At 39.6% G+C, this 27217-nt stretch overlaps 1 protein-coding gene across 1 annotated transcript in view; it reads left to right on the top strand.

The window, feature by feature from the left end:
* The window catches only part of LOC107743908 (ryanodine receptor 3), a 178775-nt gene that overhangs the window by 99051 nt on the left and 52507 nt on the right, over window positions 1-27217 (top strand). Inside the window, exons 42-70 of the mRNA XM_016557358.1 lie at window positions 911-1043; window positions 2368-2471; window positions 2611-2746; window positions 2922-3040; window positions 3438-3625; window positions 3816-3999; window positions 4955-5185; window positions 5309-5439; window positions 5615-5758; window positions 6487-6584; window positions 7003-7347; window positions 7433-7539; window positions 7634-7668; window positions 8496-8604; window positions 10170-10290; window positions 10548-10717; window positions 14673-14893; window positions 15608-15847; window positions 16479-16701; window positions 18421-18641; window positions 18899-18914; window positions 19059-19199; window positions 19397-19560; window positions 21649-21727; window positions 21866-21955; window positions 22528-22674; window positions 24975-25037; window positions 26209-26284; window positions 26367-26493. Of these exons, the coding sequence (XP_016412844.1) occupies window positions 911-1043; window positions 2368-2471; window positions 2611-2746; window positions 2922-3040; window positions 3438-3625; window positions 3816-3999; window positions 4955-5185; window positions 5309-5439; window positions 5615-5758; window positions 6487-6584; window positions 7003-7347; window positions 7433-7539; window positions 7634-7668; window positions 8496-8604; window positions 10170-10290; window positions 10548-10717; window positions 14673-14893; window positions 15608-15847; window positions 16479-16701; window positions 18421-18641; window positions 18899-18914; window positions 19059-19199; window positions 19397-19560; window positions 21649-21727; window positions 21866-21955; window positions 22528-22674; window positions 24975-25037; window positions 26209-26284; window positions 26367-26493 (4163 nt within the window). The remainder of the gene's footprint in view (window positions 1-910; window positions 1044-2367; window positions 2472-2610; window positions 2747-2921; window positions 3041-3437; window positions 3626-3815; window positions 4000-4954; window positions 5186-5308; window positions 5440-5614; window positions 5759-6486; window positions 6585-7002; window positions 7348-7432; window positions 7540-7633; window positions 7669-8495; window positions 8605-10169; window positions 10291-10547; window positions 10718-14672; window positions 14894-15607; window positions 15848-16478; window positions 16702-18420; window positions 18642-18898; window positions 18915-19058; window positions 19200-19396; window positions 19561-21648; window positions 21728-21865; window positions 21956-22527; window positions 22675-24974; window positions 25038-26208; window positions 26285-26366; window positions 26494-27217) is intronic.

Raw genomic sequence — 27217 nt, forward strand, 5'->3', positions numbered from 1 at the left:
ATACAATTTGGGGGGGGGGGATGATTTCAGTTTGCATCTCGTTTTTTTTTTTTAAGGTTTTGAATTAAGTTCGATTAATTTTAAAATATAATTGAATAATTTTAAGTCTCTATTGGTTGAGAGCCACGGCTCTAAAGTGATTCATTAGACTGATTCAGAATAACTAGTGAGTCTTTTTGACTGATTCATTCAAAGAAGCAGTTCATTAGAGTCATTCATGTGTCAGATAACAAAAATGTAAAAATAAAAATGACAACAAAATTACTAAAACTTTAAAATTTTAATTAAAAAAAATATATATAAAGATAAATACTGATTCAAAATATTAATAAACCTATAAAAGTATCTCAGTATATATAAATAAATATGTATATACACTGCTGTTCAAAAGTTTGGGATCAGTAAGATTTGTAATGTTTTTTAAAGAAGTCTCTTCTGCTCATCAAGCCTGCATTTATTTGATCAAAAATACAGAAAAAACAGTAATATATGCTGAAAATTCAGCTTTGATCACAGGAATAAATTACAGTTTAACAGATATTCACATAGAAAACAGCTGTTTTAAATAGTAAAAATATTTCACAATATTACAATTTTTCTGTATTTCTGATCAAATAAATGCAGCCTTGATGAGCAGAAGAGTTCCATATTTAGATACTGTACAGTGCATTTTTACTCTGATGCAAACACAGCCTGTGTAACGCGTGATTGTTCTGGAGTACTTCTGTGTGTGTGTGTGTGTGTGTGTGTGTGTGAGAGAGAGTGTGTGTGAGTGTGTGAGTGATTGATGAGTCTTTGCTGTCCAGTATTGATCCAAACACACACATGCAGCAGCAGATCAATGGCACAGGCTCACATGAAGACGTGTGGATCTGATGAATCCTCCTGATTCTGTTTCCTTCTGTAACAGGAAATCGCCTTCCCTAAGATGGTGGCGAGCTGCTGCCGCTTCCTGTGCTACTTCTGTCGCATCAGCCGTCAGAACCAGAAGGCCATGTTTGATCACCTGAGCTACCTGCTGGAGAACAGCAGCGTGGGACTGGGTGAGTGATACTCAAACACGGCACATAAAGCAGAGGAAACAGGTGAAAACCCACAGAGGAGCTGAAGTCATCGAGAACTGAGATGATGTGCTGCCCTCTGCTGGTGTGTGTGTGTGAGAGCGAGAGAGAGAGAGAGAGAGAGAGTGTGTGTGTGTGTGTGTGTGTGTGTGTGTGTGTGTGTGAGAGAGTGTGTGTGTGTATAAAGTGACACTGAAGACTGGAGTAATGATGATGGAAATTCCTCCTTTCTTAAATTATGGTTTAGTCCAGCGATTCACATACGTTTTCATCAGCTGAACCCGATCAAGTGAAAATAAGTCCCCATGAGATTAGTTAATATTTAAATAATTTAACAGCACATTCACACTCTCACGGTTCTCTGATGTTAGTTGATGGTGACACGCAGGTAAACAAATAAAATATTAAATCTTTTTTTTAGTGTTTTATTTTGATTGTTTTTACTTACAATTATTTTATTTAATTTGACATTTTTATGATTTAATTAATTATTAATAAATGTTTTATTTTGATTGTTTTTATTTTAAAATTGCTTATTTTAATTTGACATTTTTGTAATTTAATTAATTATTGGTAAGTGCTTTTTTATTATTTATTTTAATTTGACATTTTTATGATTTATTAAGTGTTTTATTTTAAGTGTTTTTATTTTAAAATTATTCATTTTAATTTCAAATTTTTTGTAATTTAATCATTTATTGGTGTTTTATTTTGATTATATTATTATTTTAATCAAATTTTATTTTATTATGATTAAAAAAATATTGATATGTTTTATTTAGATATTTTTATTTTACAAATATTTATTTTAATGTGACATTTTTATGATTTAATTCATTATTATTTTAATTCATTATTTATTTTGATTATTAATTTTATTCTGACATTTATGATTTAATTAGAAAGTGTTTTATTTTAATTCTTTTTATTTAATTTTTTTTATTTACATTTTTAAATTGTATTGTTTAATTATTAGTAAGAGTTTTATTCAGATTGTTTTTATTTATTTTTTTATTTTTTTATTTTAAATTTTTATGGTTTAATTATAAGTAGGTCTTTTATTTTGATTATTTGTTTTTATTTTTTTATTTAAATTTTAAATTTTTATGGTTTAATTATTAGTAGGAGTTTTATTTGGATTGTTTATTTTAATTTGACATTTTTATGATTTAATACATTATCGGTAAGTTTTAATTTTCATTGTTTTTAATTTAAAGATATTTATTTGATTTTGGCATTTTTACGAATGAAAGATCAGCTGTTCATGTATAGTCATGTGTATTTATGAACCCCTGCTGTAACGCAGCATCTCCGTCCATGAGAGGATCCACTCCTTTAGACGTGGCGGCTTCATCGGTGATGGACAACAATGGTCTGGCGCTGGCGCTCGAGGAGCCCGACCTGGACAAGGTGTGTGTTTACAGCATAAGATGGGTTTCCTTTCACATTTGGTCCCGTTTGGTTGCATCATAAAGTTGCAGTGTTGATCTGTTTGTATAACCGATGATGCACTCATGCGTCAGTGTGTCTGTGGTGTGTATGTGTGCAGGTCGTGACGTATCTGGCCGGCTGCGGTCTGCAGAGCTGTCCGATGCTCCTGGCCAAGGGATATCCAGACATCGGCTGGAACCCTATCGAGGGCGAGCGTTACCTGTCCTTCCTGCGATTCGCCGTGTTTGTCAACGGTAAATAAACACACACACACACACACACAGGTTTGTTTTTGTGAATTGTGGGGACATTCCATAGGCGTAATGGTTTTTATACAGTACAAACTGTATGTGCTATTGCCCTACACCAACCCTACCCTTTAAGACTGTGGTGACTGTGTGGAATCCCTGACATTACCCCCTCCTCCAGGGGCGGCTCCTGGCGGCGACGGCCTCTGGGTGCGGGACGATCAGGATGGAGACGGTGAAACTCAGTCAATAGAGTGGGATCCTGTACGTCATCCCGGGCCACCCAAGATCTCTCGTCAGGTCCGTATCCCTCCCAATCAATGAGATATTCGAGCCGGCCACCCCGTCGCCGCACATCCAGAATGTCCCGGACCTGGTAGACAGATGGTTGGTCTAGGATTTCTGGAGGAGGAGGTTTCTCCGGCTCGGTGGGTCCTGGTGCAGATGGAGAGAATGGTTTTAAGAGTGAAACATGGAAGGCAGGGTGAATGCGGTACCTGGGGGGGAAGTTGTAGCTGATAGGTGACCTCGTTGAGCTGCCTCTGTATGGGGAACGGACCAATGTAGCGGGGACTCAGCTTTCGGCATGGATGGCGGAGGCGCAGATCCCGGGTAGACAGCCACACCTTCTTCCCTGGCTGGTATGATGGGGTATCGGAGCATTGGACATCTGCAAAGGTCTTGTGCCTCCGCACAGCGCGCTGAAGGTGGATGTGAGCTGAGTCCCACACTCTCTCGCTTGCTTGGAACCAGTGGTCCTCAGCTGGAACCTCATTGGAAGGGAGTCAGTCCGGTGGTGTCCAGGCGAAGAGAGTTCTGGGCGTACTCGGCCCAAGGGAGGAAGCGGCTCCAGCTGTGCTGGTCGTCATGGCAGTATGACCGGAGGTAACGTCCGAGCTCCTGGATCTTATGCTCAGTCTGGCCTTTTGTCTGAGGATGGTAGCCGGAGGACATGTTTACCGTGACTCCCATAAGCTGAAAGAAGGCCTTCCACACATGGGAGATAAATTGGGGGGCCCCGGTCCGAGACGACCTCCACCGGGAGACCATAGTTCCTGAAGACATGGTTAAACAGGCATTCGGCAGTTTCTAAGGCCGTGGGGAGTCCCTTGAGGGGAATGAACTTGCACGCCTTTGAGAAGCGATCTACTGCAACCAGGACACAGGTGTTGCCGTCAGAGATCTGTCACAAAGTCAATTCCAAGATGGGACCAGGGCCGACGAGGGATGGGCAGCGGCACGAGCTTGCCTACCGGGAGGTGACGGGGCGTCTTCGACATGGCACAGACTGAGCAGCTGCGGATGTACCCGATGACATCCCGGGTCATACTGGGCCACCAGTAGTGAGCTTGGAGGAGCGAGAAGGTCCATCTGCTGCCTGGGTGTCCAGAGCCCAGAAGATTGTGCACTGAGCCCAGAAGGAGTTGACGTTGAGACGTGGGAACATAGATCTTCCCTTCTGGGCCTCCCAGCGGAGCCGGTTCATGGAGAGTGGCGACACGGATGTTCTCGGAGTTGTCCCACTGGATGGGACTAACAATGAGGGCTGGAGGGATGATGGGTTCTGGTTCTGAGGGTGATTCCGGAGAGTATAAGCGTGATAAGGCATCCGCTTTACAATTGTGGTTTCCGGGACGATAGGTGATGGTGAAATTGAAACGTGTGAAGGATAATGCCCAGCGGGCTTGACGGGGGTTAAAGGGGTCATATGATGCTACTTTAAAGATCATTATTTTGTGTATTTGGTGTAGCAGAAGCATCCCTCAGGTATTGGAGGTTTTTGTGGTCCGTGATTACCATGAATGGATGCTGTGCTCCCTCCAGCCAGTGTCGCCACTCCTCGAGAGCTAGCTTGATGGCCAATAGCTCCCGGTTACCAATGTCGTGGTTTACCTCCGCTGGGGACAGTTTTTTGGAGTAATACGCGCAAGGGTGGAGGCTAGGAGGCTCACCAGACTGCTGGGACAACACGGCCCCAACTCCGGTGGTGGAAGCGTCTACCTCCACCACAAAGGGTGCTTGCGGGTCTAGATGGCGCAGGATGGGGGCCGTGCTGAATGCTTCTTTGAGTCTTTCAAAAGCTTTGTGAGTGCTGGAGGTCCAGGACAGGGACTTGGGCTTTCCACGTAGGAGTGAGGTGAGCGGAGCAGTGAGCATACTGTAGTTCTTAATGAATTGGCGGTAGAAGTTGGCAAATCCCAGGAAACGTTGCAGGTCTTTAACCGTCTGAAGGATGGGCCATTCCCGTATGGCCTTAACTTTCCACTGGTCCATCTGGATGTTATCTTGGCCGATGATGTACCCGAGGAACTGCACCGTGGAGCAATGGAACTCACATTTCTCCAGCTTAAGGTAGAGGTGGTGTTGTCGGAGCCGTTGAAGGACCTGCTTAACATGGTGGCGATGTTCGGCCAGATTCCGGGAGTAGATGAGGATGTCGTCGATGTACACTATGACAAAGCGATGGAGGATCTCCCGTAACACCTTTCGGTTCATCTGGATGTTATCTTGGCCGATGATGTACCCGAGGAACTGCACCGTGGAGCAATGGAACTCACATTTCTCCAGCTTAAGGTAGAGGTGGTGGTGTCGGAGCCGTTGAAGGACCTGCTTAACATGGTGGCGATGTTCGGCCAGATTCCGGGAGTAGATGAGGATGTCGTCGATGTACACTATGACAAAGCGATGGAGGATCTCCCGTAACACCTTTCATAAAGCCCTGGAAGATCGACGGTGAGTTGGACAGGCCATACGGCATCACCTTGTATTCATAGTGGCCTGATGGTGTGATAAATGCCATCTTCCACTCGTCGCCCTCCCGGATGCGAACGAGGTTATACGCGCTCCGCAGGTCCAACTTGGTGAATATGTGAGCTCCACGGAGTTCCCCCAGGGCGGCCGGGACCAGGGGAAGGGAATATGGGAGCTTCACTGTCTGGGAATTCAGAGCACGATAGTCAATACAAGGCCTCAAGCCCCCGTCCTTCTTGCCCACGAAGAAGAAGCTGGCGGCAGCTGGTGAGGTGGAGGGTTGGATGAATCCTTGACGAAGAGCCTCCAAAACATAATCCTCCATAGCCTTGCGCTCCGGGATGGACAGAGGGGGTATACCTTGGGTATCTTGGCCCCAGGCAGCAGATCGATCGCACAGTCCCATGGATTGTGAGGTGATAGGCGGGTGGCTGCCTGCTTGCTGAAGACATCCTGGAACGCCTCATAGTCAGATGGGATGGTGTGCACTTCGGAAGTCTCGGGGCTCTCCACGAGGGTGGATGCAATTTGGGCTGGAATTGGGGTAGAACGTGACTTAGGTACTGCAGCGAGACAATTTTGTTGGCAGAACTCGCTCCAGCGAGTGATCTCACACGGTTCCCGTCTGACATATGGTGAGTGGAGGGTGAGCCAGGGGTGTCCCAGGATGAGGTCTACGGTGGGTCCCTCCAGTACTAGAAACGTGACTCTCTCTTCGTGCAGACATCCAATGCGTAACCTCAAGGGGGGAGCTTTATATTTCACCTTTCCACGCCCCAGCAGTTTTCCCTGGATGGTTTCGACTCGGAGCTCCCGGGCATAGCACTTAAGGGGTAGGTGGAGTCTGCTTAGGAGGTCTTGCGATATGAAATTGCCCGAAGAGCCCGAGTCGTTGAGGGCAGAGACTGCAACAGAATGATCTGGGGTGAGTAGTTGTACTGGTATGAGAGATAACGTGGCAATTTCTGGCTCTAATTGAAGGGTACTCACCGCAGGGCGTGGGGGTTTGATGGGACAGTTCTGGATAAAGTGATCAGCTGCAGCACAGTAGAGGCAGAGTCCGGCCGTGATGCGGCGTGTGCGTTCCACGCGAGTGAGACTAGTAGAGTCCAATTGAATGGGTTCTGGTACTGGGGAACTTGCGGCGGGTGAGGCAAGCTGGTGAGCGGCTTCAGTAGGTTGGCAGGCTGACAAGCGTTGGGAAATGCGGGTGGCTCTTTGCATAAAGCTTTCCAGTCCAATAGTATCATCGTAGATAGACATAGCAGCGCGGATGTGTGGGTTCAATCCCTGACGATAAGCACTGAGGAGGGCCGCCTCATTCCAACCGCTAGGAGCCACTAGAGTGCAGAAATGCACAGTGTAGTTACTGGTGGTGGAGGCGCCCTGTCGCAGCCGCAGCAGTTGATCCGACACCGACAACGCTCCGGTAGCGGAACTAAACACCTCCTTGAAATGGTTAGTGAAAGCATCAAACGAGTTGATTATGGTACTATTGGCGTTCCATATAGCTTGGGCCCACAACAAAGCCTTGCCGGTAAGCAGAGAAATGAGAAAGGCTACCTTGGAGCGTTCGGTGGAGAATTTTTGCGGTTGCATCTCGATGAAGAGAGCCACTTGTAGCAGGATGCCGCCACACTCAGCCGCGTCACCTGCGAAGCAAGCAGGCAAGGCCATGGGACTCACAGAGGCAGCGGGCGAAGCGGTGACGGGTGTGAGTGAAGTCCGGAGGGCAGTGACTAGCTCCTTCAGGACATCAGCGGGTGCTGGGTGCCGGGAATCCATGGAGGTAAATGTTGTTGGTCTGGTCTTCTGTCACAACACAGGCCGGAGACAAGAGGTAAGTGAACACACAGGTAAGTTTATTGACAGTTATTGATGGTTGAGTTGTGGCTGAGAACAGGTGAGCAGAAACACTATAGACAGTTCTTGGGTTCTTAGCTGAGAACGCTGATGCTGGGTCTTTAGCAGGCTTGTCTGGTGATGGCTGGAACAGAGGAGGACAGGATCGAAGGAACGCTGGAGTATCTGGAGGTAAGCACATGCAGGTAAGTAGGGAGAGTCAGGTATGTGAACGGTAGACCGGACAATGAGTGTCTGAGTGGAGTGTGCTTATGAAGCAGTGCTGATTGCAGGCTGCAGGTGCGGGTGATTAGTAATCGGGTGATTGTGATCTGGTGAGAGTCGTGACTTGTGACTGTGATGACTGTGACTGTGTGGAATCCCTGACACACACACTGTTCATTTGGAGTTTATTGAGTGATTAGGATAATGAGAGAGTGTTTTATTTTAATTATTTTTGTTTATTTTAAAATGTATTTATTTTGTCATTAGATATTGTTATTTTTATTATTTAATTATTTGTGTTCATTAATAGTTGTTATTGTTTTAAAATGTATTTATTTTAATTTAAGATTTTTATGATGCAGTTAATTCTTAGTGTTTTATTTTGATTGTTTTTATTTAAAAATTATTTAATTTGACATTTTTGTGATTTGTAATTTGTGTTTTTTTTATAGTTTGGTTTTGTTTTAAAACTATTTATTTTAATTTGACATTTATTATTTAATTATTAGTAAGTGTTTTATGTTGATTGTTTTCATTTTAATATTTAATTTGACTTTTTAATTATTCGTTTTTTTTTTTTTATGTATTAATTTTAGTTTAAACTTTTTATGATTTAATTATTAGTATGTGTTTTATTTGAATTGTTTTGATTATAACATTTCTTAATTTTAATTTTACATTTTTATGATTTAATTAATTACTACTGTGTTTTATTTCAAATTGGTTTTTATTGTAAAATTGTTTTAATTTGAAGATATGTGTTAATTATTATTTATATTAATTGAGTGGCTTTAATTGATTTAATTTCCCATGTCGTGCTGATTTTGTTGTTCTAAACACACGGGGTGGAAACAGTTCATGCAGATTTTTTATGCGATACTCCAGTGTAATTCTGAGTGCTGGATGTTTGTCGTCTTTTCATCTGTCTCTGCTGCAGCTCCACTGAGGGCGAGGAGGAAGAGGAAGTGGTTCACATGGGAAACGCCATCCTGTCCTTCTACTCGGCTCTGATCGATCTGCTGGGCCGCTGCGCTCCCGAGATGCACGTGAGTCTGTGTGGATCATCTCTTTCAGAACGTTTGATCGATTCAAGATTTATATTTTAACGTTTAACTGCTCAATTTAAAAACTTAACTAGAGTAACATGAACATTCTCTTAAATATTGTGCTTGACGGACGTGTTTGACCTTTGCGCTCGAATCTTGCATCTTTTGTAGCGTCTCGCGCTTGAAATGGCGTCTAAAAATGTTGTGCTCAAGTTTAACAAATGTTCATTCATTTTTAGTGTTTTATTTTGATTGCTTTTATTTTAAAAGTATTTGTTAATTTTTGTTTTACATTTTGATGGATATTTATTTTTAGTGTTTTATTTTGATTGCTTTTATTTTTACATTATTTATACATTTTTGTTTTACATTTTTATGGATATTTATTTGTAGTATTTAATTTTTGTGATTATAAATTGTTAGTTTTCATTTTACATTTATTTTTATTTACTTATGTTTTATATTTTATTTTAAAATAATTAATTTGACATTTTTATAATTTAATTTTGAATTGTTTTTTATTTTAAGTGTTTTGCTTATTATTTATTTAATTTTACATTTTATGATTTAATCTTTAAGTGTTTTGTTTTGATTGATTCATTTATTTATATGTATTTTAATTTTATTTTGGTAAGTGTTTTATTTTAATTATTTTTATTTTAAAATGTATTATTTTAATTTGATATTTTTATCATTTAATTTTAATAAGTGTTTTTTTGTATTATTTATTTAATGTTGCATTTTATGATTTAATCTTAGTGTTTTGTTTTGATTATTTGAATTATTTATATTTTAATTTCATTTTATTTCATTGTGTTGTTTTTATTTTTATTTTAAGTGTTTTGTTTTGATTGATTCATTTATTTATATGTATTTTAATTTTATTTTGGTAAGTGTTTTATTTTAATTATTTTTATTTTAAAATGTATTATTTTAATTTGATATTTTTATCATTTAATTTTAATTTAAGTGTTTTTTTGTATTATTTATTTAATGTTGCATTTTATGATTTAATCTTAGTGTTTTGTTTTGATTATTTGAATTATTTATATTTTAATTTCATTTTATTTCATTGTGTTGTTTTTATTTTTATTATTTTTATTTTTAAATTTATTATTTTAATTTGACATTTCTTACATTTATTTAATTTCTATTATTATTATTTTATTTTCATTTGTTATTTTAAATAATTATTTGTTTATTTTAATTTTACTTTTTTAAAGATGACTTGCTAAATATATTTGCAGAAAAGATGCATGAAATATGAAGGCAAATATTGCCCAAGCTTGTCTTAAACATATCCTTTATGTTCATAAATAATATAAAATAAGAAAAAAATGCATAATATTTCTTACCCAAATTGTAGACATTCAGTTTTAGAGGTCAAGACGACTCAATGCGTCTGTGGTGTATTATCAAAACTGTGATTCCATGATTTTTTAAAATAAAACAAAACATTACATTCAACTTAATCTCAGAAAATTATAAAAATCACGCAGCCGTGCATGGATGTTGATTGATCGTGATGTGAGCTGATACTCTGATTGATTGATCTGTTCTCTCAGCTGATCAATAAGGGTAAAGGTGAAGCTCTGAGGATTCGTGCCATCCTTCGCTCTCTCGTTCCCACGGAGGATCTGGTCGGCATCATCAGCATCCCTCTCAAGATGCCCGTCGTCAATAAAGGTGCCAAACACTCTCCTAATTCTCACATTTTTAAAAGCTTCATCATAATTCATCCTTCTGCAAGTTCTGCTGTATATTCAGCAGCATGATGATGTTTCATTTTAAAGTGAAAAAACACGAAGGGATTGAAATGTTTTATCTGAGTAATTACATGATGCATGCAGTTTAATCGATCTAATTAATAGCAAATTAATGGCACATCAGTTTGTGCTAAGAAATGATGTGTGTGTGTGTGTGTGTGTGTGTGTGTCCGTCAGACGGCAGCGTGTTTGAGCCTGACATGTCAGCCACTTTCTGCCCGGACCACAAGGCCCCCATGGTGCTGTTCCTGGAGCGCGTGTACGGCATCGAGGACCAGAGCTTCCTGCTGCATCTGTTAGAGGTGGGCTTCCTGCCGGACCTGAGAGCCGCCGCCTCGCTGGACACGGTCAGTGCTTTGAGAGGGGACCTGGGTACCCTAACAATCGCCCTAGCAACCACCCCAAGTACCCTAGCAACCACATAGCAACACCCTAGCAACCACCCCGAGTACCCTAGCAACCGCATAGCAGCACCCTATGTGTGTGTGTGTGTGTCCGTCAGACGGCAGCGTGTTTGAGCCTGACATGTCAGCCACTTTCTGCCCGGACCACAAGGCCCCCATGGTGCTGTTCCTGGAGCGCGTGTACGGCATCGAGGACCAGAGCTTCCTGCTGCATCTGTTAGAGGTGGGCTTCCTGCCGGACCTGAGAGCCGCCGCCTCGCTGGACACGGTCAGTGCTTTGAGAGGGGACCTGGGTACCCTAACAATCGCCCTAGCAACCACCCCAAGTACCCTAGCAACCACATAGCAACACCCTAGCAACCACCCTGAGAACCCTATCTATCTATCACATAGCAACCTCCCAGAACACTATAGCAACAACCTAGCAACCAGCCCAAGTACCCTAGCAACCGCATAGCAACACCTTAGCAACCAACCCGAGTACTCTAGCAACCGCATAGCAGCACCCTAGCAACCACCCTGGGTATCCTAACAACCGCCCTAGCAACCGCATACCCCGGGTACCCTAGCAACCGCATAGCAGCACCCTAGCAACCACCCCGGGTACCCTAGCAACCGCCTTAGCAACCACCCCAAGTACCCTAGCAACCGCCCTAGCAACCACCCCAAGTACCCTAGCAACTGCATAGCAACACCCTAGCAACCACCCTGAGAACCCTATCTATCTATCTATCTATCTATCTATCTATCTATCACATAGCAACCTCCCAGAACACCATAGCAACAACCTAGCAACCAGCCCAAGTACCCTAGCAACCGCATAGCAACACCTTAGCAACCAACCCGAGTACTCTAGCAACCGCATAGCAGCACCCTAGCAACCACCCTGGGTACCCTAACAACCGCCCTAGCAACCGCATAACAACACCCTAGCAATTGCCCTGAGTACCCTAGCAACCGCATAGCAGCACCATAGCAACCACCCCGGGTACCCTAGCAACCGCCCAAGCAACCACCTCAAGTACCCTAGCAACCTAGCAACCACCCTGGGTATCCTAACAACCGCCCTAGCAACCGCCCTAGCAACCACCCCAAGTACCCTAGCAACTGCATAGCAACACCCTAGCAACCACCCTGAGAACCCTATCTATCTATCACATAGCAACCTCCCAGAACACTATAGCAACAACCTAGCAACCAGCCCAAGTACCCTAGCAACCGCATAGCAACACCCTAGCAATCGCCCTGAGTACCCTAGCAACCGCATAGCAGCACCCTAGCAACCACCCCGGGTACCCTAGCAACCGCCCTAGCAACCACCTCAAGTACCCTAGCAACTACCCTTGCAACCGCATAGCAACACCCTAGCAATCGCCCTGAGTACCCTAGCAACCGCATAGCAACACCCTAGAAACCACCCTGAGACCCCTAGCATCTATCTATCTATCTATCTATCGATCATTTTATAATTTCTATCTATCAATCTCTAATATTCTTTATTCAAACTTCAGACTTCATCTGAACACCTTCAAACTACAAGGTTTTAAACCACTTCAAATAGGCTTTCTCAAGCCAACTTCAAAGTTTGTTCACAAACTTTACTTGTCTAGTTTAATGTAAAAGTGAAGTAAATCAGTGTTGCTGTGCAGTGAATAGCAAATCAAATTCTGCGGTTTAAATCTGGATGTCATCTGTTGCTCTGCATGTTTACAGTGTTTTCAGCGTCAGATCGCCTTGTAAATATGTGCAGTTTAACGTGCATTTTAGGAACGCAAGTGCGCAATGTTCAGTTTATTTACACAATCGCTCAATTTCCAACATTTCTGTGGATAGAAGTTTACGGCATTTCACCAGTATTCCAGTATTCAGATTTTGAAGAATTTAAAACATAAAAATTTGTATTGTAACTTGCAGTGTGAAATAGTAATTATTATTAAATTACGTAATTATAATTATTAATTCACAACAGTAGTATATTTATATCTCCATTTTTATAATTAGTTAAAATAATAATAAGCACTATATACGTGCATCTTTCTATATACATAATATTAAAATAAAAACTCTTACAAAAAAAAAAAGATTAAATATTTTGTTTACTTGTCATGTGAGCAATATGTTGTTAAATTATTGAGTTTATTAATTAAATATTCAAGAAATATCTGGCAGACTTCATATATTTAATAATATGCATTTTGGGAACAGGTTTGCACAATTTCCAACATTTCTGTAGATGCAAGTTTACAGCATTTAACCAGTATTACACCCAAATATAAACTTGAATATTATGAATTATTGAAAACATAAATATTAGTATTGTAACTTGCAGTATAAAATAAAATAATTTAGGCCTGTAATTATCAAGCATTCATTTTTTATTTTACAAGACAATTGTGATTTACAACAGTAATATATTTATATCTTGCTACATCTTGTTTTCGCTCAATTTCCAACATTTCTGTGGATAGAAGTTTACGGCATTTCACCAGTATTCCAGTATTCAGATTTTGAAGAATTTAAAACATAAATATTAGTATTGTAACTTGCAGTATAAAATAAAATAATTTAGGCCTATAATTATCAAGCATTAATTTTTAATTTTACAGGACAATTGTGATTTACAACAGTAATATATTTATATATTGTTACATCTTGTTTCAAAGCAGCTTCACAGAAATAAACAGGAAAATAACTGTTTATGTTGTAAAATTCATCAATTATGAAACTATGAGTTCAGTTTCTGCTGTAAAGCAGCTCTACAGAAGACAGTCATTATTCAGATCAATTCAGTTCAAGTTTTTGTTTTGTTTTGTTTTGCTTCGTTGCTTTGGTTTGTTTTGTTTTATTTTGTTTCATTGTTTTGGTTTGTTTTTTTATGTTTTGTTTGGTTGTTTTTATTTTGGTTTGGTTTGTTTTATTTTGTCTTGGTGTGTTTTTTTGCTTTTTGTTTTGGTTTGTTTCATTTTATTTTTTTCGTTGTTTTGTGTTGTTTTATTGTTTTGGCTTGTTTTGACTTATTTTTTGTTTTGTTTTAGACTGTAAACTCTTTTTTAAGTCGCTTTGGATGAAAGTATCTTCTGCAGCTTTACCCTTATTGATGCATGGTTTTAACTGCTAAATCAAAGGATTCAACGTTAAAGACGAAGAAAGTCAGTGTTTGTGTGGTTAGTGAATTTGATTCTCTACACCACTGTGAAATATCTTGCTACATCTTGTTTCAAAGCAGCTTCACAGAATAAACAGGAAAATAACTGTTTATGTTGTAAAATTAATCAATTATGAAACTATGAGTTCAGTTTCTGCTGTAAAGCAGCTCTACAGAAGACAGTCATTATTCAGATCAATTCAGTTCAAGTTTTTGTTTTGTTTTGTTTTGCTTCGTTGCTTTGGTTTGTTTTGTTTTATTTTGTTTCATTGTTTTGGTTTGTTTTTTTATGTTTTGTTTGGTTGTTTTTATTTTGGTTTGGTTTGTTTTATTTTGTCTTGGTGTGTTTGCTTTTTGTTTTGGTTTGTTTCATTTAATTTTTTTAGTTGTTTTGTGTTGTTTTATTGTTTTGGCTTGTTTTGACTTATTTTTTGTTTTGTTTTAGACTGTAAACTCTTTTTTAAGTCGCTTTGGATGAAAGTATCTTCTGCAGCTTTACCCTTATTGATGCATGGTTTTAACTGCTAAATCAAAGGATTCAACGTTAAAGACGAAGAAAGTCAGTGTTTGTGTGGTTAGTGAATTTGATTCTCTACACTGCTGTGAATGACTAAAAATCACTCAAAACTCAAAACACAGCGACACTTCAGATGTGATAACGAAAACCTCCTGCAGCGTTTCAGATGAGTCATTTACCGTTTGAGTCCTTTTGATTCATATGAATCATCTCTGAGGTGTTGTGTTCGTTCCCAGGAGGCTTTGCGCACCACAGAAACGGCTCTGGCTATGAACAGGTACATCGGTTCGGCGGTGCTGCCTCTGCTGACCCGCTGCGCTCCTCACTTCTCCGGCACAGAGCATCACGCCGCGCTCATCGACTCCACGCTCTACACCGTCTACCGCCTGTCCAAGGGCTGTTCGCTCACCAAAGCCCAGCGCGACGCCATTGAGGAGTGTCTGCTGGCCATCTGCAAGTGAGAACAGCTGCTCGTTATCATACAGTAATGAGCTCCTGCTTGTTTCAAAGCAGCTTCACAGAATAAACAGGAAAATAACTGTTTATGTTGTAAAATTAATCAATTATGAAACTATGAGTTCAGTTTCTGCTGTAAAGCAGCTCTACAGAAGACAGTCATTATTCAGATCAATTCAGTTCAAGTTTTTGTTTTGTTTTGTTTTGCTTCGTTGCTTTGGTTTGTTTTGTTTTATTTTGTTTCATTGTTTTGGTTTGTTTTTTTATGTTTTGTTTGGTTGTTTTTATTTTGGTTTGGTTTGTTTTATTTTGTCTTGGTGTGTTTTTTTGCTTTTTGTTTTGGTTTGTTTCATTTTATTTTTTTCGTTGTTTTGTGTTGTTTTATTGTTTTGGCTTGTTTTGACTTATTTTTTGTTTTGTTTTAGACTGTAAACTCTTTTTTAAGTCGCTTTGGATGAAAGTATCTTCTGCAGCTTTACCCTTATTGATGCATGGTTTTAACTGCTAAATCAAAGGATTCAACGTTAAAGACGAAGAAAGTCAGTGTTTGTGTGGTTAGTGTGGTTAGTGCTCTACACCACTGTGAACTGACTAAAAATCACTCAAAACTCAAAACACAGCGACACTTCAGACACTTCAGCGAAAACCTCCTGCAGCGTTTCAGATGAGTCATTTACCGTTTGAGTCCTTTTGATTCATATGAATCATCTCTGAGGTGTTGTGTTCGTTCCCAGGAGGCTTTGCGCACCACAGAAACGGCTCTGGCTATGAACAGGTACATCGGTTCGGCGGTGCTGCCTCTGCTGACCCGCTGCGCTCCTCACTTCTCCGGCACAGAGCATCACGCCGCGCTCATCGACTCCACGCTCTACACCGTCTACCGCCTGTCCAAGGGCTGTTCGCTCACCAAAGCCCAGCGCGACGCCATTGAGGAGTGTCTGCTGGCCATCTGCAAGTGAGAACAGCTGCTCGTTATCATACAGTAATGAGCTCCTGATCACCCTGTCAGCCGCTTAACTGCACTTGAATGAATTTAAGGCCCCAAGAACGATAACTGTAACGATAACGGCAACGAAGTCCACGGCACAACTATAGCAATAACGTCACAGAGGAACGATATTATTGCAGTCCCATTCAGAGCGATCTTTTCCAGCTGATGTACGACAAAAACATTGCAAGCCAATCAAAATATTTCATGCTTCTTTATCAAAGCTGCTGCGAGCTTATAGTAAACACAACATTATGATCCGCTTGTGTGGACGCTAATGTATCGTTATAATTGTCATAGTTTTGTTATAGTTATCACTGTAATTATTGTTATAGTTTAAGTTAGTTTTGCCATTTCTATTCAAATAGGAAACAGTTCTTTTAGACTGTTATGCTGTTTTTAATCTGCAGCAAAAACATACGAAATATTAAATTCATATTTTGACTGGTAGTGTAAATACATCCTCTGTATGGGAATTCCCATGCTCTTTTATCAGATTATATCAAGCAAACCCCATTTATATGGGGTCATACTTAAAAATGCAGTTTCGTAACTTTACAGATTCACGTCGATGCTTTGATGGTGTGTTAATTGTGAGGCTCATTTCAAATGGCGTTGGGCTTTACTGGGACAATCCGACTGCAGCTCTTCTCTCTTACGTTCCCTTCCTTCTCTTGCCCGAAACTCTTGGTGTGAAAGCCATAAGAAAACGTGCCAGGGCTTGCCACACATTCAGCGGACACCTCCGCCACCAACAAAGCAGCAGACGCGAGCTTCACACCGCCCTGCAATTAAACAGTCAGGAGAAGCCAAAGCGGCCTGTCAGTAATGATCACATCCAGTCCCACCTCCGTCAATAAACGTGCTGCATCTCTTCCTGCTAACGGCACGGATGTCTATAGGATCCTTTCTTTTTCTCTTTGGAAGTTTGAAGTTTGTTGAGACTCAGGAAGTGCATATTTTGTACCGAGAGAGACTCTTCTTCGTTGGATTGTTGCAGCTGTTCCTTTGCCCCCACTATTAGGGCACACGTATCTCTTTCCAGCGTCACACAACCCCCCTCTTTCTGCTTCAACATCTCTCTGGATATCTTTGTTACAACTTGCAGTTCAAGGCGCTAGAGCTCGGCTGTTTCTGCAGAAATGATTGAGCTGATTGATAGCGAAGAGCTATTTCGTACTGCAATCTCATGAAAATTCGTGACTATTTTATGTGTTGCTGAACTCGTATGATTTGGTTTGTACGACCGACTGACAGTCATGCTTACTTTTTTACTAAAAATCATATGGTTTTTGTGCGTTTTTAATCAAACCTGCATTTCTTCACCTAACTTCATGAAACAGGAGATAATTAAAGGATCGCCCTCCAGCTTTAGTCCAAACAAGTGAGGCAAAAGAATTGAAGTGTTTATAGTTCTTTCTTCATGCAAAGGCAGTCTGTACTTATGCCTCCTCTTGATGCCACGTAAAGCACGAGAAGCTCTTGCCTTCAGGCTCTGTTGATGCCCGTTTTTCTCCGTTATGTTGAAGATAAGCGGTGAATAAGTTTTTATCGCTGCCAGCTCGCGTCTTACACAATGTTCACTTTTGTTTGTGTGAAACCTTTTTTGAAGTATGCTTTCTTTCTTTGCCTGGAAACATGAGATACATGATTGTCATAAAACCTGCCTGCATCTCACATATTAACCCAAAATAAAATAAATAAATAAATGAAATTATAATTAAGCTTATTTTAGATTTATCATTATATTTAGTACATTTTAAATGTAAAAAAATGCATTGTAACATTTTCCCCATTCCCATTATGGTAGTCCATAAAAATCCCATTCTGATCCAGACTTTTTTTTTTTTAATTCCCATTACTCTGTAATACAATGTTTTTACTGTTGTGTTGTTTTGTTTTGATTTTTGTTTTGTGTTTTGTTTTGCTTTGCTTTGCTTTATTTTGCATTGCTTTACTTTGCTTTGGTTTGTTTTGTTTTTTTTGTTTTGCTTTGCTTTGTTTGGCATTGCTTTACTTTGCTTTGGTTTGTTTTGTTTTGTTTTGTTTCATTGTTTTGGTTTGTTTTTTTATGTTTTGTTTGGTTGTTTTTATTTTGGTTTGGTTTGTTTTATTTTGTCTTGGTGTGTTTTTTTGCTTTTTGTTTTGGTTTGTTTCATTTTATTTTTTTAGTTGTTTTGTGTTGTTTTATTGTTTTGGCTTGTTTTGACTTATTTTTTGTTTTGTTTAGACTGTAAACTCTTTTTTTAAGTCACTTTGGATGAAAGTGTCTTCTGCAGCTTTACCCTTATTGATGCATGGTTTTAACTGCTAAATCAAAGGATTCAACGTTAAAGACGAAGAAAGTCAGTGTTTGTGTGGTTAGTGAATTTGATTCTCTACACCACTGTGAACTGACTAAAAATCACTCAAAACTCAAAACACAGCGACACTTCAGATGTGATCACGAAAACCTCCTGCAGCGTTTCAGATGAGTCATTTACCGTTTGAGTCCTTTTTATTCATATGAATCATCTCTGAGGTGTTGTGTTTGTTCCCAGGAGGCTTTGCGCACCACAGAAACGGCTCTGGCTATGAACAGGTACATCGGTTCGGCGGTGCTGCCTCTGCTGACCCGCTGCGCTCCTCACTTCTCCGGCACAGAGCATCACGCCGCGCTCATCGACTCCACGCTCTACACCGTCTACCGCCTGTCCAAGGGCTGTTCGCTCACCAAAGCCCAGCGCGACGCCATCGAGGAGTGTCTGCTGGCCATCTGCAAGTGAGAACAGCTGCTCGTTATCATACAGTAATGAGCTCCTGATCACCCTGTCAGCCGCTTAACTGCACTTGAATGAATTTAAGGCCCCAAGAACGATAACTGTAACGATAACGGCAACGAAGTCCACGGCACAACTATAGCAATAACGTCACAGAGGAACGATATTATTGCAGTCCCATTCAGAGCGATCTTTTCCAGCTGATGTACGACAAAAACATTGCAAGCCAATCAAAATATTTCATGCTTCTTTATCAAAGCTGCTGCGAGCTTATAGTAAACACAAAGCTGCACTGGCGTGTGATTCATATTTAAATTGTTTTAATGAGTGTTTTAAAGAGGATGTTTCTGTGATGACACACAGATGAAGTGTTTTTTTATGAGAACTCTCACTGAATGCCACTTGATCGTGTTTCACAGCTGTTGACGAATCATTACGAGCAGAACTGGAAGTATTACTGTCTGCCGGCTGGATGGGGGAGTTACGGTCAGGCGTCTGAGGAGGAGCTGCTGCTCACCAAGAAGATCTTCTGGGGAATCTTTGACTCTCTGTCTCAGAAGGTGAAGAGATTTGGGCAGATGTGGCTGTACACTACCATTCATAAGCTTGGCGTCAATAGGATTTTAAAAAAATAAAGTAATGCTGTTATTCATCAAGGGTGGATTAAATGAATCTAAAGTAACCGTGAAGAGAAATCTTACCGACCCCAAGCGCATTAAGCGCTCATCTTCCGTCTTCTGAATGACTGTGTTTGCAGAAGTACGAGCAGGATCTGTTTAAGATGGCCATGCCGTGTCTGAGTGCCATCTCTGGAGCTCTACCGCCGGATTACATCGACTTCACACTCAGCACCACGCTGGAGAAGCAGGTGTCTGTCGACACGCAGGGAAACTTCGACCCCAGACCCATAAACACAGCCACGTACGTCAGACAGAACAAAATCTGCAGAAAAACTCGTCGTGATTACATTTACGTTGATAGCTCTGGATATTTTATATATAATATTTTAAAGAACGTCATTGAGCCAGGATATTTTTTTAAACTTGGTTTAATTTAAACAGTTTTGTTGTGCAGCATCTTATTTGACAAAAAATATAAATGCGATATTTTGTTACATTTTGAAAGATTGATACAATTGTTAAAATTGTATTCATTAATTTCATTAGACACCATTTTTATGAAATCTAGTGTTAGGTAAGTCAGTGTTTCCCAACCTTTTTTTAACCACAGTTTTTCACACCACTAAGCACTGAAATATAGCAAAATTGCTTTAAATGGCATATTTTATTAAAAGTAGTACTCACATTTAATGTGAAACTTGAGCTTAAGTCAGGTATGAACAGAAGGTCACAGGTAGCCTTATGTTGTTGGTGATGATAAAACAAATTTACGTATCGTCGCTGTCGGGCTGAAAACTTCTATTTGCAAACGCGCTACCGCTTTCAAAAAATAATAATTAAACTTTTTTTAATAATAATTAAACAGCGTCGTCAGAGTTGGTATTGTGGCTTTATATATGATCTGACACTTGCATGTGCCATTACAATATTAATATTTTATGAAAATCAAGCTCAAATGGAGTTACGAGGTTTATTTTATTAAAAGTAGTACTCACATTTAATGTGAAACTTGAGCTTCAGTCAGGCAGGAACACAAGGTCACAGGTAGCCTTATGTTGTTGGTGATGATAAAACAACAAATTTACGTATCGTCGTTGTCGGGCAGAAAACATCTATTTGCAAAAGCGCTACCACTTTCAAAAAATAATAATTCAACTTTTTTTAATAATAATTAAACAGCGTCGTCAGAGTTGGTATTGTGGCTTTATATATGATCTGACACTTGCATGTGCCATTACAATATTAATATTTTATGAAAATCAAGCTCAAATGGAGTTACGAGGTTTTTGACCAACGAATGACGAAGATCTGTGTTTTGTCCGTCATTAACGGCCGCGTCTGAAGCAAGTGAAAAAGAAAAGCATTACATTTTCATCAACTTACAGGTTATAAAGTTTTTTGTAGCTTTATGGGCGCTCAGAGTTACGAGGTTTCGCTGACAGTTTGAGGATCCAGTGGAGTTACACGGTTTAGTCACAAGTTCTTTTGAAACTTTTCATTGGTTAAATATTTATAAAACCCACAAACAGACATAAAGATTACCAATAGCATTGATTTAAAACAATAAAAACAACAAAATATAATAGAGATAGAATGTGGTTAGGAAACACTGGGGTAAGTTACTCTGAAAAAGTAATTCATTACTAGTTACTAATTCCATCTTTAACAGTGTAATTAGATTACTGTAGTAATTACTCTCTATAAAAAGTATTGCATTACTTACTAATTACTCGAAGTCGAGCAATACAAGGAAAAACATGAAACTGCTTTTAATTCTTTCAAATAAATAATATCAAATTGCATAAATTATTCTTGAACTGACAAAAGTATTTAAAGGGAGAAGGATACATTTTAACATTAGATGTTAAATCCACTATTGTTTGATATAGAATTGTTTTATAGTCTATACAGTATTTAAAGCAATTAAATGAGAAGTAACTGTAATTAACAGAAAAATAATCCCTTACTTTACTTTTTCAGGGGAAAAGTAATTAAATTAGTTATTCATTATTTAGTAATGCATTACACCTGACACTGATTAAAGCAATAAGCCCCAAGAAGCCGTGGTTTACAGTGAATTTTACCAATCAGAATCAAGAACCGGAAACCACAGAATTTGGATTTCATGTGACCCTAAATTAAAAGGAGTGTAATATTCACATTCAATCAGAATCAAGCACCGGAAACCACTGAATTTAGGGGAAAATAAAAATGGATTTCATGTGACCCTAAATTAAAAGGAGTGTAATATTCACATTCACTCTCAAGCTTATTTCACTATTAATGAATATCATGATAAATATCGATATTGTATGATGATATTTTTGGCCGTCTCCTCATCACGTGACAGTCTGAGATGAATTGATCGACGCTTCTGTTTTCCTCTCAGCATCTGCCTGCCGGAGAAGCTGGAGTACATCGCAAACAAATACGCTGAACATTCCCATGAGAAATGGGCTGCTGAGAAGGTGAGAGAAACACAGCCGCGTCTCCGCTTCCGTCAGCTGCTGGATTCAAGCAGTGAAATGTTCATTAAACACGTGAGATTCTCGCCAGGGGCATCAAGCTGATGTTTTGGTTGTTTGGTTGCTCCCGTCTGTGTTCAGGTGCTTCTGGGCTGGAAACACGGAGAAAACATCGACGAGAAAGCAAAAACTCACCCAATGCTGAGATCCTACAAGTCCCTGATGGAGAAGGTACAACACAAACACGCATTTACTCTTAAAATCTCCATCTTAATCTAGAGTCGACCGATAAGTTTTTTTTTTTTTACTGGCCGATGCCGATATTTAGAAATCAGGGCAGCCGATGGCCGATATATGATGCCGATTTTTTTTGTCTGATATGTTTGGCCGAGCCCAGAAGTTTCATCTGAATTGCATGTGTTTCTACTTTCACATGCAAATGACTTGTTGCACTTATGAATATGATAACTTTCATCAATCCGGCATCAATTCTAGTAGGGTAAAACGTAATTACGCTTTCGAAACAGTCCGTTTTGCCCTGCCATCATTAGCTGAAGCTGTGTGTGAACAAGAAGCGGCTGCAGAGTGTGAGTTGCTCCGTCTCTCACGCAGCCAGAGAGAGATTCTCCGGCATTCCGCAACAACGCTTAGCTGCCCGCAGATGCGCCTGCCTATAAATCGGCCTAATTTGCAGCACAATCGGCAGATGCCGATTAATTAAAAAATGCCAAAAATCGGCCGATTAATCGGCCGGCCGATCTTAATCCCATCATAACGACTGCCAGCACGCTTTCTGTCAGCAGGAGAAGGAGATGTATCGCTGGACGGTGCGCGAGTCCTTGAAGAGCATGTTAGCGATGGGCTGGAGCATCGACCGCACCAGAGAAGGAGAGAGCCTGTTTCAGCAGAGAGAGATGGAGAAGATGCGCAGCGTCTCACAGGCCTCTCAGGTACTCACAGTGACTTTATACTGGATTGGCAGCTCCATATAATGACCTATAATGTTTGTTAACTTTGTAAATGCAGTGATATCATCATTAAAGGGATAGTTCACTCAAAAGTGAAAATTAGCCCATGATTTACTCACCCTCAAGCCATGCTAGGTGTATATGACTTTCTTCTTTCAGACGAATACAATCAGAGTTATATAAAAAAATGTCCTGGCTCTTCCAAGATTTATAATGGCAGTGAATGGGTGTTATTTTTCAATAGTCCAATAAAACGCATCCATCCATCATAAAAAGTGCCTCACACAGCTCCGGGGGGTGAATAAAGGCCTCCTGTAGTGAATCGATGCGTTTGTGTAAGAAAAATATCCATATTTAAAATTTTATAAACCGTAATCTCTAGCTTTCGCTAACTGTCATTCGCGCGTTCATTCCGGCGGATGATGTAGGCGTAGCGTAAGCTTCGGTGAGAAGTGAGAGAGCAAAACAAAACACCGGTCACGGATTAGAAGCACAAAACAAGGATTTGTAAAGAAGAATGTCAGAGGATTTCGATATAAGCCAAGAGGAGACTGGTTTTCCTTTGCTAAAGTAAGGAAACTTTGTTTCCTTTGCTCCTGTTAACAAACGTCATCCGCCGGAATGAACGTGCGTACGACAGTTAGCGGAAGCTAGATATTACGGTTTATAAAGTTTTAAATATGGATGGATGTACTTTATTGGACTTCTTTTGGACTATTGTAAAATAATACCCATTCACTGCCATTATAAAGCTTGGAAGAGCCAGGACGTTTTTTAATATAACTCCGATTGTATTTGTCTGAAAGAATAAAGTCATATACAGCTAGGATGGCTCAAGGGAGAGTAAATCATGGGCTAATTTTCATTTTTGGGTGAACTAACCCTTTAACAACCGGCAGCACAGGCGTATGACTTTTATGTTAGTATATTGCTAAGCTAACAATGTGATACACTTAAGCTACTTCACACTGCACTGCCAGAAACTGACCAATGACAACAGACACTATGTGGGGTTAATTGTGTTATTATCACCGTTGGTCGACTTCTGTTGCAGTGTGAATTAGCACAATACAGCACATAAAGTAAGTTATATAATCAACATCTTAACAACTCTCACTCCAGCTGTGTCCACTCTCTTGAACAGAGCTTGCTGCAGTGCATTCTGGGATTTGCTTCTGCAGGCTACATTTGAATTTGACCCAAAAGAGCATAATTATAAAGAAGTTTGTTTTTTTTTAAATGCAGTTTAAGCAGTGTGTAAGCAGCTATCTTGTACTGCCTAAATAAGCAGTACACTAGGAACAAAGTGATTATGTCTAAAAGCAGAGGTGTGCATTAAAATGAAATATTATAAAGATAATTGCGTGTTCTTTTACTGCACACAGAACAAGTCTAAAGACTGGATATCTCAAATAATGCATCCTAGGTGTATATGACTGTCTTCTTTCAGACGAATACAATCAGAGTTATATAAAAAAATGTCCTGGCTCTTCCAAGATTTATAATGGCAGTGAATGGGTGTTATTTTTCAATAGTCCAATAAAACGCATCCATCCATCATAAAAAGTGCCTCACACAGCTCCGGGGGGTGAATAAAGGCCTCCTGTAGTGAATCGATGCGTTTGTGTAAGAAAAATATCCATATTTAAAATTTTATAAACCGTAATCTCTAGCTTTCGCTAACTGTCATTCGCGCGTTCATTCCGGCGGATGATGTAGGCGTAGCGTAAGCTTCGGTGAGAAGTGAGAGAGCAAAACAAAACACCGGTCACGGATTAGAAGCACAAAACAAGGATTTGTAAAGAAGAATGTCAGAGGATTTCGATATAAGCCAAGAGGAGACTGGTTTTCCTTTGCTAAAGTAAGGAAACTTTGTTTCCTTTGCTCCTGTTAACAAACGTCATCCGCCGGAATGAACGTGCGTACGACAGTTAGCGGAAGCTAGATATTACGGTTTATAAAGTTTTAAATATGGATGGATGTACTTTATTGGACTTCTTTTGGACTATTGTAAAATAATACCCATTCACTGCCATTATAAAGCTTGGAAGAGCCAGGACGTTTTTTAATATAACTCCGATTGTATTTGTCTGAAAGAATAAAGTCATATACAGCTAGGATGGCTCAAGGGAGAGTAAATCATGGGCTAATTTTCATTTTTGGGTGAACTATCCCTTTAAGAGTCCAGCGGCCTCGAATAAGATCCTAGACAGTGAGGTCAGCCCGATAATGCAGGACACATTCACAGACGTGACGCAGCGTTTGTTATCGTGTGCTTTCAGGGGAACGGCTTTAATCCAAACCCGCTGGACATGAGCAGCGTCCTTCTGTCCAGAGAACTGCAGGTGATGTGTAACGGAGTCTGTTAACATGAATTTATGCATTAGCTAATGTTATGAGACAGTGATTCTTATCTGGACCTATTTTGAGAACGTATTTTGTAAGATTGACCCAGAAAATATTTTACAAATTTTTTTTCTCAGGTACATTTAAACAATCTTGTCTTTTCTGTCTAAATTGAATTTTTAAAAATGTTTTTTTTTTTAATTATTATATTGTTAAATATTTAAACTGGCATAACCGGTGAAGCTGATATGGCAGTAAATTGCAATAAAATTTAGCGATCTTTATTAATACTAGTTAATAACAAAATAATTAATAATCGTAACGAATGTTTTGATTTTAAAAAATGCATTAATAAATGTTGAATTAATAAGATCTTATTTGTAGTGTTAATTTTGTCAGCTATTTTTTATTTAGTCTTAGTCTTAGTCATGTGTCAAATGTAACTTTTAGTTTTTATCATATTTAGTCAACGTTTTAGTCAGTGGAAACTTACACATTTTTGTCATATTTACATCTTACTGTGTAATGGTTAAAATGATAAAAAAAAAGATATATTATTTTGCACAATTTTAATTGCAATTGTTGTTATCGTTTGGGAAATTATTTTTACATTTAATCTGAAGTTGCTCTTTCGCCAATAAGCACAAATCAATAGAATATCGACTCGTATGCATGGTTTATTTCACCTCATCTAACGTTAGTGTACAGATTTATAACAGGATATCAATTAGAGGCTAAATAAACACCAAAGACTTTAGAGGCTAAGATACAACTATTTAAAAATCTAGAATCTGAGGGTGCAAAAAAATCACCTTTAAAAATCGCCTTTAAAGTTGTCCAAATGAAGTTCTTAGCAATGCATATTACTAATCAAAAATTAAGTTTTGATATATTTACAGTAGGAAATTTACAAAATATCTTCATGGAACATGATCTTTGCTTAATATCCTAATGATTTTTGGCATAAAAGAAAAAACAATCATTTTGACTCATACAATGTATTGTTGGCTATTGCTACAAATAAACCCCAGCGACATAAGTCTGGTTTTGTGCTCCAGGGTCACATTTCATCCGTTAATTATTGTCTGTATATAGCAGTGTATAGTACAGTGTGTTCTAGACAGATTCTGGACTTTCCACGGCTAATAGAGTCAATCTTCTGTTCTCCAGTCGATGGTTGAGGTCGTGGCTGAAAACTATCACAACATCTGGGCCAAGAAGAAAAAGAGTGATCTGTGCAGCAGAGGTTAGTTTCTCTCTCGTCTGGAGCTCTCCGTGTGCGTGGCGTGTTGTGAGGGTCACACGTGACGTGTGGCGTGTTCTCTCAGCCGCAGGAGGAGCTCATCCGCTGCTGGTGCCCTACGACACGCTCACGGCCAAAGAGAAGACTAAAGACCGAGAGCGAGCGCAGGATCTCTTCCGCTTCCTGCAGATCAACGGATACGCCATCAGCAGGTGCGTGCGCTTTCACACGCGTGTCACACGCATGAGCACCGGGTGTTAGGGCTGTCAAAATGGCTGAAAAACGAAATTCTAATTTTGTACTTAAATATGAGCAAAATTCAAATTATATTCGAATTTAAAATGCATAATTTCAGTTAGGGTGAAGAAAAGCTTTTGGCTTCTCTCCAGAGGCCACAAGAGGGCACATCGAGCAAAATATTACTAAAAGTAATGCACGTTCATTCAAAGCATAAGACATGACTTATCTGTGAAAAAAAGTGCATAATGTTTAAAATAATGTTTATAAAACAACTATAAACAAAACACCATCACTTGTGTATTCATAGTTTAACACAAAGGGTCGAAAGCCAATCACACAGAGTACATTTTTCATTTAAAAACACAAGTTGCAGTGGGATGGGGGAAAAAAAACCCACCATAAAGTCTCGAGATATGTTTTTCAAAGTTGAACTAAACATGCGGCTCTTTTGTGCGAGACGTGAGTGCAGCGGTGATAGATGTCCCTCTAGAAAATGCGCGAAATATGCGTTCTGTGTGAACGGCTTGGTTTCAGTTTTGACGTAAACAAGATCTTCTCGGCATTGATGTTCTCTTTTTGTAATTTGTAATTAACAACGCAGCAGCGCCGCATCTAGTGGCTTCAACTGGATAGGCTAACAAACACATTAAAATGCAATGACATTACATCGTCATCGCATCTCGTGCACCACTGATA

Source organism: Sinocyclocheilus rhinocerous, unplaced genomic scaffold (assembly GCF_001515625.1).
Source record: "Sinocyclocheilus rhinocerous isolate Xijiao unplaced genomic scaffold, SAMN03320098_v1.1 scaffold1068, whole genome shotgun sequence".
NCBI classification, from domain to species: domain Eukaryota; kingdom Metazoa; phylum Chordata; class Actinopteri; order Cypriniformes; family Cyprinidae; genus Sinocyclocheilus; species Sinocyclocheilus rhinocerous.